The sequence below is a fragment of the Pholcus phalangioides genome, unplaced genomic scaffold (genome assembly GCF_987345545.1).
Source record: "Pholcus phalangioides strain wild (caught in Gottingen) unplaced genomic scaffold, Ppha-v1.0 ptg000012l_1, whole genome shotgun sequence".
In the NCBI taxonomy this organism is placed as follows: Eukaryota; Metazoa; Arthropoda; class Arachnida; order Araneae; family Pholcidae; genus Pholcus; species Pholcus phalangioides.
This window is the reverse complement of record NW_028301605.1, coordinates 17,626,522-17,642,285: the sequence shown is the minus strand read 5'-3', so window position 1 is coordinate 17,642,285 and position 15,764 is coordinate 17,626,522. Positions and strand designations below refer to the sequence as shown.

The window sequence follows — 15,764 nt, the reverse complement described above, 5'->3', positions numbered from 1 at the left end:
CTAATTTTGATAAATTTGAAAGCTTATCATTTATTAATCACAACGATTCTGATGCTACTTAAAATCATAATTAATTAACTAATTGCACTATCTGTTCTTTTTCGCGCTTATATGTATAGAGTAGAAAGATACATCACATGTGGGGGAAAAACGAAGAGGGGGGGGGGGAAATCGTAGGGATACAACAAAGCTTCGTGATGGCGAGGAGAAAGGAAAGAAAACAGAGAGAGAGAACTCTTGTTTGATTTTATTCCACTGGTGTTTGGACGCAATATTAAGTCCTTGATCGTAAAGTGGTTATTGCTAAAAAGTTGTAACACAAGCTAAAAATATACAGTGTGTTCATTGTGGAGTTTGTTATCATGTGGGAAAAATGATCCTTGTGCATTCATAGCAAAGTTCACTACAGGGTGTCAGACAGCGGTGGTCGGACTCACTATGTATATTCCCGAAGAGCAATCCGCCAATCAGGGGAGTACGCAGAGAATCGACCTTAGGAGAAGGGCGCAAAAGGCTTATGGGGGTGGGGCTGCAATGAATTTCTTAAAGAGAAATTTTAGGGAGGGCCCCCTACGCCTCCTTCCTGACCAAGAATGTGAATGACGAGGAGAGTGTTTTACAGTGTGTGTGTAAGCATGTGAGTGACTTAAAGATTAACCAAGAGAGAGCGAGCAGGTTGAAGAGCCATCGACAGAGTGACCTAGAGCGCGAGCAAGCACGTGTGCGATTAAAAAAAAAATGTGAGCGATTCAAAAAGTGTAGGGCTACTATCATTTTAATGACCAAAAGAGTACTGGACCAAATCAGCGAGCGACCAAAAGTGAGACTTGGAGAGTGATTAAGCGTAGGAGGGAAACCAAAGGTGTGTGTGTAGCATAGGAGGGAAACCAAAGGTGTGTGTGTAGCATAGGAGTGACCTAGAGAGAGCGAGGAACCAGGTCAGTGAGAGATCAAAAGAGTGATCTAATGCGTGTGCAAGCATCTGAGTGACCAAGACAGTGTACACGCAGTGAGTGGCCAAAACTCTGCAAGTATGTGAATAACGTTACTTGGTGAACGCCCAGATCAATGAGCAACCAAAAGAGTGACTTAGTCAGTGCGTGAGCATGGCAAGGACCAAAAATGTCCAAAAAAAGTATTTAAGCGTGGGAGTGACCAAAATAGTGTCTTGAAAACAGATGAGTATTTCCAGGGGAGGGGGGGGGGTGCAAGCGGAGAATGAATGAGTGCTCAAGAAAATTATACTAGAATGGGAGAAGGGCTGCAAAAAGCCATGAATACACCTCTGCCTGCAGCCATCATGTTTCTGAGACAATGACTACGATCAAATGAAAGCGGAAGATCTTTCTCAAGGCAACCATGTGATTCGTCATTATGAGGTATGATCATGTGTATTAATTGCCCATGTGTAAAATGTAACGTGTTAAAGTGCAGGGGAATTTATGAGCGTTTGTTTTTCTTTTTAAGAGCAGTTCGGATTTATATGTATAAGCGGAGTTTTCTAATATATGTACTGTGGTCTTAGTCTCAAAATCAGTGCAACTAAATAAAGCGAGAAGTTGCCAAATTGGCGCAAAACACGTGAGTCAAAGATCGCGGTAAGAGCACAGACTGGTATTTTCCCAGTAGCTCTAATCATGCGCGTCACGCAATCAATCAATCAGAGCAAGTGAGGGGGATCGAGTCACGGCCGCACAAATCAGTCGCTTCCTACTCGAGAGCTGGTTCAGTACGCATACAGTACACACACGCACTACCGGTGATTCTGCACGTGCAACAGCCATCAACTATCCGGGCAATCCACCGATTCACAGCTGAAATGACGATTTCATCCAGCTGAAAACGCACACGCACGTGAGTATAGACCCATTATAAATCTAAGGTTTTCCCTATTGTGTATGGGACGAGCTGGAGGGAGGGGGAAGAAGGCCTGTTATACAGCTCAAAGCACTGGGGCCCTCAGCAATATTTTCATAACAGGCCCTTTGTAGGGAAGGCTGGGGCCCTAAAAATATTGTGGCAACTCAGCAATATTTGCATAACGGGCTCTTTTGAAGGGAAGGATGAGCAATAAAAATATTGTGGGCAATTGTCAATATTTGCATAAGAATGGGAGTGGGTGGTCGAGAAAATTAGCAAGAGGCCCCTAAAGTTATTGTGGGCCCTCAGCAATATTTGAATAACAGGCCCTTTGAAGGGAACGCTAGGCCGTAAAAAAATTGTGGCCCTCAGCAATATTTGCATAACAGGTTCGTTTGAAGGGAAGGATGGGCGATAAAAATATTATGGGCTCTCGGAGCAATATTTGCATAACATGCCTTTTGAAGGGAACCCTCAGCAGGGGGGGGGGCACCCCTTTGAACTGGGGAGGCTGGGGCTTACGATGTTTTCTGAATTTTTTGCTCTATAAATATACTAAAACAAAAAAAATCGACGTGGAAAACCTGGGTCTTGGCTTTTGGGGGTCCATCAAGATCCCTGGGTTAAGAAGGTCTGTACGTGAGTTTGTTGATAAATGGTAATTTATGTTCCTCGTTCGGCTGATTTATAAATTGATAGAATTATTAATTTACGGCTTTGGTTAAGCAAAGTCCCAAATTGAATTGTACTTGCTAAAATGCATTTTAATAGCTCCTTCATCTGATGTTTTACGGTCATGCCTTTTTGCACCGGCCCAAGTCCGGCTGCGATATAAAACCCGGCTCACACCACGATTGCTCACCAAATAGTAGATAGCCATCATTGCTTATGTTTATTCGTAAGAAAGATCAGAGCTTTCGATTTCCGTATGGGTAGGTGATCCAAAATTCGAACATGTATTTATGTACTACTCGGACATCTCTGACCATAGTTTGCAGGGGGCACCCGATTCTTGCTTTGCTCAGGAACCCCCGCTCCCCTGCATGTGGAAATCAGGCCCTGGGAAAAGATCATCGATAATTTATATTGGAAAGTACTAACTGCTGCAAGGCGGGAATCTTCAACCTTTAAATATGCCTCTGCGCCTGACCCGTTTTTTAGTTTTGCCACCTGTGGGTAGGGCCGTAACTAGGGAAAAGTGCGTGGAGGGGGGCGCAACTGCCCCGGGTGGCAATTTTAGGTGGGAACAAAGACCACCGTTATAAAATTATCGGATTTTAAAGTTGTGGGGGCGGCAAAAATCCCAGTGACGGCTCTGCCTGTGGGCAACACATTTTGCCGCCATTTCTCATCCTGGTCTAATTTTCTCGGCCACCAACATACAGTGCCCCCCGTCAGTAATATTTGTAACCATTTTTGTAAATCTCTGTATCGGATTTTTGCGGCTTTCAGAATAAACAGCTTGTTTTATTCTATCGATCACCGTTAATTAAATCGGGGAAGTCTTATTCGGGATACCCTGTACGATATGGAGCAGTTCTCGTGAAGCAGGAAAGCTTGAGGACTGCGTCCATCAGGAGGAGATAGCACTCGTATGGGAACTCCGATACCTGCTTTAACTCAAAATCAGCGGAATATGGTGATCCTTTAATACAACTTGAATAGGGGGAGGGGGTAGGTCTAATTGAGGAATTGATCAGTATCAATGAGTATGGGAATCGGGAGCACGCTATAATTAAGCACTTTAAGAGCCTGTTAGCACAGCGGTGCTCGCGAGCCTTGAAGATGTCTGTTCTAAGTAAATGGTTGATAGCTTTGAGTGAAACTGCAATTTTTCCAGTTGAATCTATGAACCAAGTTTGAGGATTGAGCTGAATATAGCCAGAGGTGTATTTACAGGAGGGTATAGCCGGCTATAGCGCAGGGCCGCGAGTTCAGTGGGGGTAGTAGCAAATTTGAGGAAGGAAGTAGTCTATAGAAAATTAGAGTGGAAAAATTTCTGTAATAGCCCACAGGCGGAAAATACGCGTCTGCCGAGGGATTTGGTCGGGGAGTGACAAAGCGAGTGACCTACAGAGTTTGCAAGCATGTGAGTGACCTTAGAGAGCGAAGAATCGCGTCAGTGAAAGACCAAAAGAAAAAAAACCTAGTTTGCGAGCATGAGAGTTGCCGAAAGAGTGACCTAGAGTGTGAAGGAACAGGTCGGTGAGCGGACAAAGAGCGACCAATGAAATGTACAGGCGTGTTAGTAACCAAAAGAAAAACCTAGTGTTTTGAGCATGGGAGTGACCTAGAAATCGAGGGAACCTGTGAAAAATGTGACCTAGAGAATTAGGTCAGTGAGGGACAATGTCGGTAAGTGACCACAAGAGCGATTTGGAGCAGTGTTTCCAACCTTTTGAATCCCGCGGCACGGTTGAATTCTTTTTTGAGTGGGAAGGCCCGTTCCATGGTCCGGGCCGATTATCATCATTTTTTGCTTTTTCACGCTATAAATTAACAGAAGGGGCCCGCAAAAGATCCCAGCCTAGGGGCCCCGCTACAGGATGTGGGGGCCATGGCCCGGACATAAACACGACTGACGGGAAATAAATCGGGAAAAATAAAACTATATATATTACTCGCGATCTGGCCTCACTGGTTCCAGGGCCCGGGTACCCTGTTGAGAAACACTGATTTATAAAGTGTGCAAGCATGTGGGTGACCACAAGAGTGACTTAGACAGAGGCGTATTTACTGTGAGATTGGGGGGAAGGACTATGCGGACTATTGCCTAGAGCGGCAAATCTGTAGTAGAATGAGTGGTCGACGAAATAAGACAAGATTGGGAAAAAGGGCGGCAAAATTTATGTAGCTCACAGGTGGTAAAACCATAAATTCTTCTCTGAATATAGCATTATACTGAAATTACGGTCATTATACTGAAATTATTTACACTAATTCTGTTTCTATTTGATTTCAGATCCAATACTGATCCAAAGAGCACCTATAGGAGTATCATGACCGAAAGAGAAGTCCCCAATACCGATATGGCTGCCAGCGATCGAGAAATGGACCAGATAAATTTCAACGTCCCGTTGAAATCTGACAAGCTGCCGGACAAAGGCCTGAAATTCACGATCAAAGCTGTCCACGAGTCCAATGATGGAGGGAATCCGAGTTGTGGGGTCCGTGGGAAGAACGTCTTGGTCGAATCAACCGATGACGAGATACCGTTGTCGAGTGTGTGTCGGAAGCTCAGCGAGATGTCGACCAGGAGCAGCTCTTCGACCGGCACCGACTCTTCAGAGGATGACGAACGACCGGAATGCGACATGAACGAGTACGACCTCAAGAAAAGGTACCACGATACGGAAAACAAGTCTATCGTGGTACCCGGAGCACTGTATCGGTTCCCACCACCACCAAAGATACAGTATTCTTCACCTGATGGCAAGCAGTGCGACACCCCCATCAGCGATTCCGATTCCTGCTGCGACGGATGCTGCCCGTGTGACGGGAACGGCCCCGAGGGCGCTGGAGATTCTAGTTTGACGGATTCGTCGAGTGGCGAGAACGATGTCCACGAATACGAAGAATCCGAGGATGAATCCGCGACGCTCTACTCGAGCTATTCATCGCCTCGAATCGTTTCTCCGACCTGCAATGATTACAGCGATGACAGCAGTGAAATCTCAAACTCGTCGTCGTCGGGGGATGACATCAGTGAGTACGACGATGGCCCTGGTCCCGACCAACAGCGGCGAGATGGATCAGATACAGACACTGAAGATTCAGAGTCCAGTAGCGACAGCAGCTGTGAGGAGATCTGTCACTGCTCCGTGAAGGTCCATCGCGACCCGTCAATCACAGAAGACGACGATCTTGGAGTCACCAATTGCTACGTTTGTGGCAGCGTCTTGTACGACAGCGATCGGTATGAACAGGTATATTCCACCACCAGCAGTTCCCACAGTGACAGCAACAGCAGTGCCAGTAGTAACTGCACCAGCCCCGAGATGGCCCGTTACGTAAGCTTCGAAAGTCTCGCTAGTGCCGACGATCGTTACATACTGGGCAGTGACGCTGCGACCGTCTACAGCGAGGACGAGGACGACGTCCAGCTGACGTCAACGATGTCCGAATCGTCTTCCTACGAAACTGAAGATTCTGCCATCATAGTCTGCAACTGCTGCGAGTGTTACAGGGACTGCCTGGTCGGGGGCGGGTCCAGCGAGGTCGAGGACCGCCGGTCGTCGCTGGTGGACGCCAGTACCAGCACGGATGACCTACAAGAGAGTCGTGTCGACGCGACAGTTCCTCTACCAAGCGCTAGCAACTTGCAAATGATGTACGTCTCGATATACGTAGTGTTTAGAACTTAATTTTGTTCTGTAATTTTTCACACAGATGGCGTTACTTAGTTTTATATTGCACTGGCCTAATTATGCTTTTAACTATTTGCGATACACTAATTTTACGTTTGCCGTAAGATTTTGTAAGTTTCTTTTCCCTTTTATATGTAAATTAAAGTTATTTTATGCTACCGGTGATATAAACAACGATGAGGCATACTCTTTGTTCTGGATTTCGGGTCAGCCTGGAGGCAAGCAGTGGTACTGTCTCAACAGGAACCCCCCCATGATAATGAGATTTGATTAAAATTTTCTTAAGCATGTGCTGATGCTGGGTAGGAAAACATCAGAAAAATAAGTTTGCACGCGTGAGACGTGGCGCCATAATACTATTAAAATAGCCCTGGGGGCGAGGGAAACGTACATTTTGTTGCACTTACTAGGCATTACAATTTTAATCGAATACTAATAATAAACAATACTAATATTAAACAAATATATTATTTCCTTGATTATTACACTAGGTACGTAAACACTAGCGCATTTTTCCACCTAATAAACAGCTATCCGCTGTGCCCCAGAACAGTTTAACAAAGAATCTTTTCGTAAAACCTTTGTGAGGGGCACCGACAAAGGTTGGCGGCGAACAGTTTGAGAATCTCTGCACTAAACTATTGGAATTGACTTCAAACCGTGTTCCCAGTCTAATTAGCGTAGTACATAGCCCTCTGGTGGTACATGCGATATGCCTGAAATCTGAAAATAAAATATACCTCCCTGAGCAGTAGCGTCAGGAAGGGATTCGTTTTTTCTCAGCATTACACCATAATTTCTGTTGGGGGGGAGGAAGGAAGGTGTCTCCAACTCCAGAAATCCCTTTTGCGTACGTCTATGGCCCTGATGGATGGATGGATGGAGACCCGTGCATGCGGAGCCGCAACTAGATGCTTGTTCAGCCATGGCTGCATATCGTGGGCCGTGTCACGAACGTATTAATTAAAAAGGAAATTAAATCATACTCATTGCAAAGCTTGAATCGACATCACGTTGTTCCGCAGTTTAATTCTTAATCATTTGTTTAAATTTTTGCACAAATTAATGCAACTCAAAATTAATTAATTTTTGTTAAAAAATTGTTTTTTCTGTAATTACATTAATATTCTTTCACTTACTATTTAATGCCCTTTTCAGCTATGGCCAGTAATGTATTTAATTTTGGCTGTTTTTTTTGAAAAATTAGCTCGAGAACTAAAGTTATTTTTAGTCATTTGAGCAAAAAAAGATTCATTGAATGGTTCCTCACTTATTGATTCCAGCCGCGACCACTATAATACAGGGTGGGCAAAAAAGGGCCTCAGGTGTGGCTCTGATGCATGTCTGAATGGCGAAATTATTCAGTGTCGGAAGTCTACAGCCATTTCTAATTGGGCATCGAATGAACCTGAGAAGTAGGGCCGCATATAGAGGAAGCGGGTGGGTCTTGTAGGTACGCCGGACTAGAAGGAATGCTGAATTCACTCGCGGACACACCTCCTCCCGTTACATGTTCAAAGCCGATTCACGTCCACGCAGATTTGTTCTATATTTTTCTACCAGAAATATTAGATCACTAATTCATCAGCTAATACTTATAATTTTTTTTCTCTAGTTTTCGGCAACACTTTGCTGTCTCCCTTATATAGGATCTCTATTTGTATTTTTCTCTCGAATCCTTATTTTAAGCTGGCAGTTTTGTTCGTGGTTGGCAACTAGTGATGTACTGTAAGATTTGTGACCAGGCTGACAGTATTTCTCTAGTAGGAATATGGACGAGATGCGTTTAGTAGTAGTGTTTCCCTAGTAAAATTCGGTTAAATACCAGTTAATTATTTCTAAAATTGCCATTTGTAGAACGCGCTACTCTATCAATACATATGACACTTCCCCCCCCCCCCCGGCTAGGATCGATCTTTGGTGAGTTCCGGACTAACTTTTCACGGGCCCTTCTATATTGAATTTAAATCGTGGAAAAAAACACAAATGAGAATTGGCCCTGTCAGATTTTCTCAAGTTGGATCTCTGTGATCCCCGACTTTGAGGCGCGAATTCGAGCCACTCGTTAAAAAGTCTCGCAACAGACCTACACAAGTTGTATTGACTGAATATTTGTACCGTTGTAGGCTACAACGGTACAAGTATTCAATCATCTCTCATAGTTAGGAAAATTGATGGCAGCACCATAAGCATTACTCAGAAATAAACTTCACATTAGGTTCGCGCTACATACACGCATATTTTACAGCATGCACCAGTTCCTCGTTCACCTGCTTATCCCTTTTGAGACAGAAATGGGCCACGATTGGGGTCGTGGCATGCCTTCTCGGGGCCCGTCTTTGAAAGGGTTATGCATAAAAAGTGTACATTTTTGTGGAAGTCCTGGGGTAGTGAGTGTCCCCGATATGCTTTTCATGTCGCAAAACTAACATGACGAATACGTGAAATGAATCTTATTTGCAGTCGTAGTTGTCATGATATTGTATGAGTTGGGGGAAGATAAAATTTTATTCCTCAATTTCAGTAAAGAAACAAAAACCAAAGTTTTCGTTAGAAAAAGTCGGCCTGGCCAAAATTAAGTGAAAATACGGGACGTATGGTCATTCGAGCGACACTTGTGATTGACATTAATTTCTCACCTTCTGGCAACTTTTCAGAGATTTTTATCGTAATTAGCGGCTTTGTTCAACTTTGGCGCAATTTTAATGGAAATTGACCATATTTTTCCAGAAAACATGAGCAACATTGTAATACTAATTTGAAGCCCATGTCTAAATATTTTCAGCTTTTACTGCCATCTATTTAAAACTTTGAGAACTTCATTCACGAATCACTGACAGAAATACGGAACCAGTGGGATGAACTACATTTAGGACACATATATATACAGTAAAACCTCGTTAAGAAATCGTCACTCCGGTTAAGTCGTCATTTTTCTTCAGACCCTTCCGGCTCTCATAGACCACAATGTTATTAAACCCTCGTTTACTCGTCGCTAATCTTGGTTAAGTCGTCACTATGAAAAAGTTTCAGAAAGAGGAACAGTCTATTTTTATGGCTCCCATTAAAAAAAGAACTTGTTAAAAGCATTGTCATATGCTTAAAAGCCACCATTAAATCCTATATACCCGAACGGAACAGTTTAAGTTACGCTGGGGAAGTTCATTTGCCGAATAAGGTTTTTGCAACGTTGGGAACTGTTCAAGCTAGATCTCATTTCTGCCTGGGCTCCATTGGAGACACCCAAGCTGTGTCGCAAGAAGTTGCAACGTAAGCACTTCGTCCCCGGGCATCTCCGGCAAAACCAAAATTTATTGATAAGTCAAAGATTACATATAGTGCAAGGAAATCAAAAATTATGTAATTCAAAGAATCAAATTAATCAAGTCAAAGTGCAACGGGCACGGATAATAATCGTAAAAAGCATGGACTCTACTAATTTAGGGCTTGAAATTTAAACAAAATATCTTTGTTGAAAAAAATTAGACATTCCTTCCCAAGTTGAGGTCTTCTGTTTACTTTTCCCTGCCCAGGGCCCCTGTCACGGTGGGAAAAGTAGGACACTTCCCCCCCCCCCTCTTGACAAAGAAGCCTGGCATATTTTAAACCTAGAATAGTCATGTGAAATTTGCTAAATGTAGATTTAATTGTGTTTGTCGTGTCAATAATTATTGAGCTTCAGTCTTCATTTTAATGTGGAAGGCTGAGATGAATCTCGTGGTTGTATATTTTTTTCCCCCCTCTTGTATTATCATTCCGTCTGATATTCATAACATGCCCGAGATCTGAACCACAGATCGTTTGTATAGAGTGGACGGACACACACTCTTTATGCATCACACTGTATGTGTTTATCGGAAAATCCAAATTATTGAATGCTTTGCTTTGACATCTCAATCTTTTGAGCTCAACAACAAATTCCTTGAATTTTTCTGATTCTTCCTGTAAAATTTTGGGAAATTCCGAGTTAAATTGAACGAGAAAATGTGTGTTCTTTTGAATAATATATTCATAATTTTGTGAGAGAGACACACCTAATGATAATCAAAGACATTATCGCCATATTGATGAGTCAGTTTTCTTGTTCCCGCACGAACGCAAATGCCTCCCGTACATGTAAAAGGAAAAGATTCCTTTTCTTTCTCTCTCACTTGTTCGTAATCTGTTGTATATTTTTTTAAATGCTTGAAAAGTCGATTTTTTGCATATTCTGAGTCGATGGTTTTTTTCTTTATATAAGGGAAACAAACATTTTTGTTAATCAAGAGTTAAATAATTTTGAGACCGTGTGAGTATTTCAATTTTTAAATTTAATTTTTTTTCCCCTTTTCTCTCCACTGTTTCCAATTCATTGAAGAAAAAAAAAAAGGCTTGCGTTGTAAAATATTTTGAGGGAGAGAAACTTTTGAAATAATGTTATATATGCTTGAAATTATTCTCTGTCATCGAGAAAGTGTTGAATTTGAATTTTTCTAAGAATTTCCTTTGTTTGGATTTAAATTTTTCGGCATGTCGCATATCGTTGGAAAGCTAAATTTTTTCCCCACACAATGATGTTAATGTTTTTTCATTTTGATGAATATTTGTGCATTTAATCCGGAAATCTTATATTGAAAATTATTGTTGTCATTATAAACTTTGATGAAAACCGTTCATTTTCTTAAATCGACCCCGTGAGCTGAAGCTGAATTAAGCCTGATTTGCCAGTGCCATGCCACTATTTTTGATGGGCATTCTACTGGTCTTAACCGCGGGCCACTAAGGGGGGGTGGCCTATCTTGGGGGGTGAGTGTAAGTGAAAATGTGTGTAAGATGGGGGTGTGAGGACAAATTTGGGAATTAAGTTAAAAGCTCCAGCCGATTAAACCTTTCGCAGATAAAATGCCGCCGAGTCCAACAGCACCTAAAAGAGAAAAGAAAAAATTGTCCAAGTAAACTGACAGAACGCCATTGGCCTAGGGCTCGCCTGCTCTGGATTGGCTGTAGACCTGTGGGAACAAAAAGGAGGAAAAAATAAAGTCCAGAGGTGAAAGGAAAAAGAAGAGAGATAGTGAGATTTTTTCTTTTTTAAAATTTTCTAAATTTTTTTTTCTTTTGGGTTTTTGAATTTTTGCAAGAAGGGGTAGAGAAAATATAAATAAAGATAAAAGGGGAAGAAAAAAGAGGAGGGGGTCCGGCCGGAGACAAGATGCCAGGAATTAGGCGGTAGCTTCATTCAGTCCGCTTTTGAATTGGCGCCTTTCCATCAGACACCGTATGAAATTGTCCGTAGCTTCCTTTTTCACGGGGATTGGCATGACTGCATTCACCCATTCATGAGTAGTGAAGATGGCCCTTCGGACCTTTGAGATGGCATCATTTCTGGAGAAACCTTCTGCTGCGAGTTTGACCATTACGTCCTGGTAGGCCAGTTTTAAAGAGTCCATAGGGTCAGCTTCTGCTTCATCCAGACTAGTATCTGTTGCCGGAGTCACAGCTACTGGTTTGGGCGGTTGAGTCGGTTCCGCTGCTCTCTGGATACCCTTGATGGATTCTGGGCGCTTTCCCTTCTCTGCCTGCTTGAAGTTTTTGCCATAAGGAGAAAATTCGCAATTTCTAAAGTTCGCGGTATGGAACTTTTTGCAATTTGTTCACTGGGGTTTATTGACCCCGCGTACATTCGTACAGTCTCTGGATGCACTTGACACACTTCGCCGGTGCCGAGCAGGACGACGAGTGATGCCCCCAGGCCTGGCATCGGTAGCATTCAATGTGCTTTTTGGCTCCTCTTGGACGATATTTTTCCCCCTTGACTCGGAGCATGTCCAAGGATTTCAGCTCCAGCAGCTTGTCAGACATCGGGACCAGGGGAAGCTCTACCTTCCATAAGGGGAACTTAGCTCCGTTCCTTCTTCGGCGCATCTGCTGTACTCTGATGACTGCATACCCTGCTTCCTGTAAAGAAATGAAAATGTCCTCGTTGGAGGATAGTGGATCTAGGCCCTTCACGACATAAGTCGCTGGCTTTTCAGAATCGAGTTGGAACGAATGAAATTCGATTCCCTTCTCATTGCAGTATCTCGTTACTGCTCTGTGATCATTCTCGTTGGCAGGAAAGATTAGAACCTTTCCGTTCTGGATTTTTGCTTCGAATAGCTCTGAGCAGGCTTCAACAAGATCTCGGGCCAGCTGTCTCCAGGCTCCATTGGCTGTTATGATAACAGGCGGGATCTTGGCCTCGTTGCTGCGTTGCGATTGGCTTATCAGTCGTTGTGGGCGGAGCCCCAGTTGTCGCTTCAGGAGAGTGCGTTTGGCAAAAGTGTCCTGGTTTTTTCCCATATTTCGCACGACGCCTACTTGAATTTTTATTCTTTATTGAAGTCGAAGATTGAAATTATTTTTCAACTCATAAATTATTTTATGATAATTACAACTATATATGTGGGAGATTAATATCCCACATTTGCCTTGGTAAACGTTTTTTTTTTTTTCGTGGAATACATTTTAATCCACTGCAATTTGCAGTAATGCATCATTTCCCACCATTGTGATTTTTTCGTAATTTCAACAATATTTGGCAACTTTGGTTTTGGCACCGTTTTTGGCGATGTCCCGTATTTCTTTCGAGAAAATATGGTCAGCTTATATATATGATTGGAACCGATGCTTTTTTAATTTAGAACTAGGGTGACCATACGTCCCGTATTTCCCGGGACAGTCCCGGTATTTTCTGTTTTTTTGGCCGTCCCGACTTTTTAGCAAAAGTGTCCCGGTTTTTCCCGTATTTCACACGAAGCCTACTTGAATTTTTATTCTTTATTGAAGTCAAAGATTGACATTATTTTTCAACTCATAAATTATTTTACGATAATTGCAACTATATATGAGAATATTAATCTCCCACATTTGTCTTGAACGTTTGTTTTTCGTGGAATACATTTTAATCTACTGCAATTTGCAGCGATGCATCATTTCAGGCCATTGTGATTTTTCCGTAATTTCAACAATATTTGGCAACTTTGTTTGGTTTTGGCGTTGTTTTTGGCGATGTCCCGTATTTTCCCGTATTTTGAATCCCAATGTCCCGTATTTCTCTCGAAGAAATATGGTCAGCCTATTTAGAACTCAAACTGAAAACAATTACCATTTCTGAACAGATGGCAGCAAATTCATCATTGGTCAAAGCCGTCTGAATATTTATGTCAACAAATATGAATGATGAATCCAGAAAGCTGGTTTTCCTGCGGCAGCGTGTGAACCAAAGCGTATTAAAGACGCCGTTTTTCGCGTATTAATATATATACGCTTTGGTGTGAAAACGGAATGAAACTATTTCGCTTCACCCGGGTTTTCATACGCCGCAGAAACATGTCGTAATCACGCTACGTGCTCGTGTTTTCCCAGCTTGGCGCATCAGATCAGGGCGGCTATATAGTATATGGCAAAGCGACTTAAGATTTTTTTTTTTAATCTTTAATACAGCTTTGGTATATGGGCCCTGGCATCAGCTACTCTGTCGTCTGCATGCTCCGGGTTGAAGGGCAGATCGGTAAAACGCTCGACGCTTTTGACTCCTCCAGAAAGCAGTCTGCCAATCAAGCCCAGCGACGTAAAGCGCTGTCGTGAGCCGCGTTGCGCTCTGTAGGAAAAATTCATACTGTGTGATTCGCGTGGCACAGAAAACCTGCTCCTAGGAAAACCCGGCTTTTGGCGGAAACATGCAACTTTGTCACGCTGTTTGCTCCTTTTCGTAGCGTGGCGCATCACAGCTGTTCTATCGTCTCATGCAGGGCCGCAACTAGGTGTTTGGTCACTCGGGGCAAGTGCGCATTTTAGAGTTCTCCTTATAATGTTGGAGAGGATAAACTTGAGAATAAAATTTGCGCCCCCTCTGGTCCGGGGCATGATACTCGCCTTTCTTTTCTCTCCCTCCCCCCCAATTGTGGCAGTTTCCAGTTCTTGGATAGATGGCACTTGAGGCTCCAATGTTTGGACAAGTATTGTGAAAGTAAATTCTTATGTCGTTTTGGTTCCAACCAATGTTTTCCAAAATGAGCAATATAGTTTCTTCCCATAGGGGATGGAAAGGTTCAGGGAGCAGTAGGTTTAGCTCAGTATAGGATCCCTATATAGGTTGACTTGGGGGTGATGAAACAGTGTTTGGTTAACAGTTTAAACGTTGAATTCTTTTCAAGAATTAAACAAAAAGAAATTTACATACAGGGGGCCCCCATAATTTCATGACCTCAAATTTAAACAGCATATACAAAAGCTTATTTAAGGGGGGGGGGGGGTTAGTAGCTATAGCCCAGGACAACGAATTCGAGGAATAAGTGTTAAGGGAATTAATATATTGCGAAGAAGGACAACAGGATTTCCAGTTTTATAAGTCACTGCTATGCTTGCACACTCTAGATTACTCTGTCCCTAATTGGACCTGGTTCTTTGCTCTCCAAATCACTCCTTCAGTCATGCCTATTACTTGTGCATTCGTTTTATTGCTCACTAACCCGATCACTGTCACTATCGTTCACATGCTTGCAAAAACTCTCTAGATCACTGTTTTTATAATTCACTGACATGTTTTCCCATTTTACAAATCACTCCCAAGCTTGCCCACCCTTAAGGAAACGGTCTTACTCGAGATTTCTAGGTCACTTCCATACTTGCACTCTAGTGCCGTCTTAACGCATGGGCCTACTCAAGTGAAGAGGGGCATCAGAAAAATTAATTGAATTTTTGAGAACTTACAAGGTAGGACCTTAGAAAAATCACTTGGCTCAAGGGATCCACGATGCTCTTAAGACGGCCCTGGCTCGCACATCTTGATCACTGACGTGATTCCTGTCTATGCTATCTTTTAAATTCATTCCCATGCTAGCACACTCTAGATCATATTTTCCCAAACTTTTTGTTCTTTATAATATCACCCCTTTCAAAAAATTCTTCATCGCTCCAACTCAAGAGAAAAATCCTATACTAAACAAAAATTCTATTTCCCGGAGGGCGATATTGCTAGATCAATATTGTGTGTGATCACTACCATTCTTGTACTCTTGGTTTTTCACTAACCTGTTCACTATTTGTCACTCAGTAGATCACTGTTTGGGTTGCTCACTCGCCTAGTCCCTTGATAAAAGCAGATTTTTTTTTTTTTAATGCTTTTGCCACCCTTCTCCCATTCTAAAAAGTTCTTGACCACTCATTCTATTAATTTGCCGCCCCCTTCAAAATTACCATTTTTTAGGCTAAAGCCCCTGTAAATATGCCACTGAAAGTGGGTTACTTTTCCCGTTGCTCCCATACTCAGAGCGAGAGACCAGGTCAATGAATGATCAAAATAGTGCACATGAGACTTATCAAAAGAGTAAGACACTTATCTGCAAGGTCTGGCAATCAAGTGGGCTATAGACTAGAATGGAATAAGGGTGTCAAAAACTTGTAACCCTATTAACAGAATACTCCCATCCATTAAACCAAAAATTTTATCTACAACATTTTAATGATTCGTCCAATTATTACAGAAATACGCAACGACTGAAAAATCGAAATTTTTAT

The 15,764-nt window shown here is 42.5% G+C and overlaps 1 protein-coding gene across 1 annotated transcript; it reads left to right on the top strand.

The window, feature by feature from the left end:
• Positions 1 to 1,585: 1,585 nt before the first annotated feature.
• On the top strand, positions 1,586 to 7,407 carry LOC149079693 (uncharacterized). The gene is made up of 2 exons (XM_089240303.1): positions 1,586 to 1,854; positions 4,823 to 7,407. Exon 2 carries the CDS (start codon positions 4,860 to 4,862, stop codon positions 6,222 to 6,224), a length of 1,365 nt encoding a protein of 454 aa, XP_089096429.1. The 5' UTR covers positions 1,586 to 1,854; positions 4,823 to 4,859; the 3' UTR covers positions 6,225 to 7,407.
• Positions 7,408 to 15,764: the final 8,357 nt, after the last annotated feature.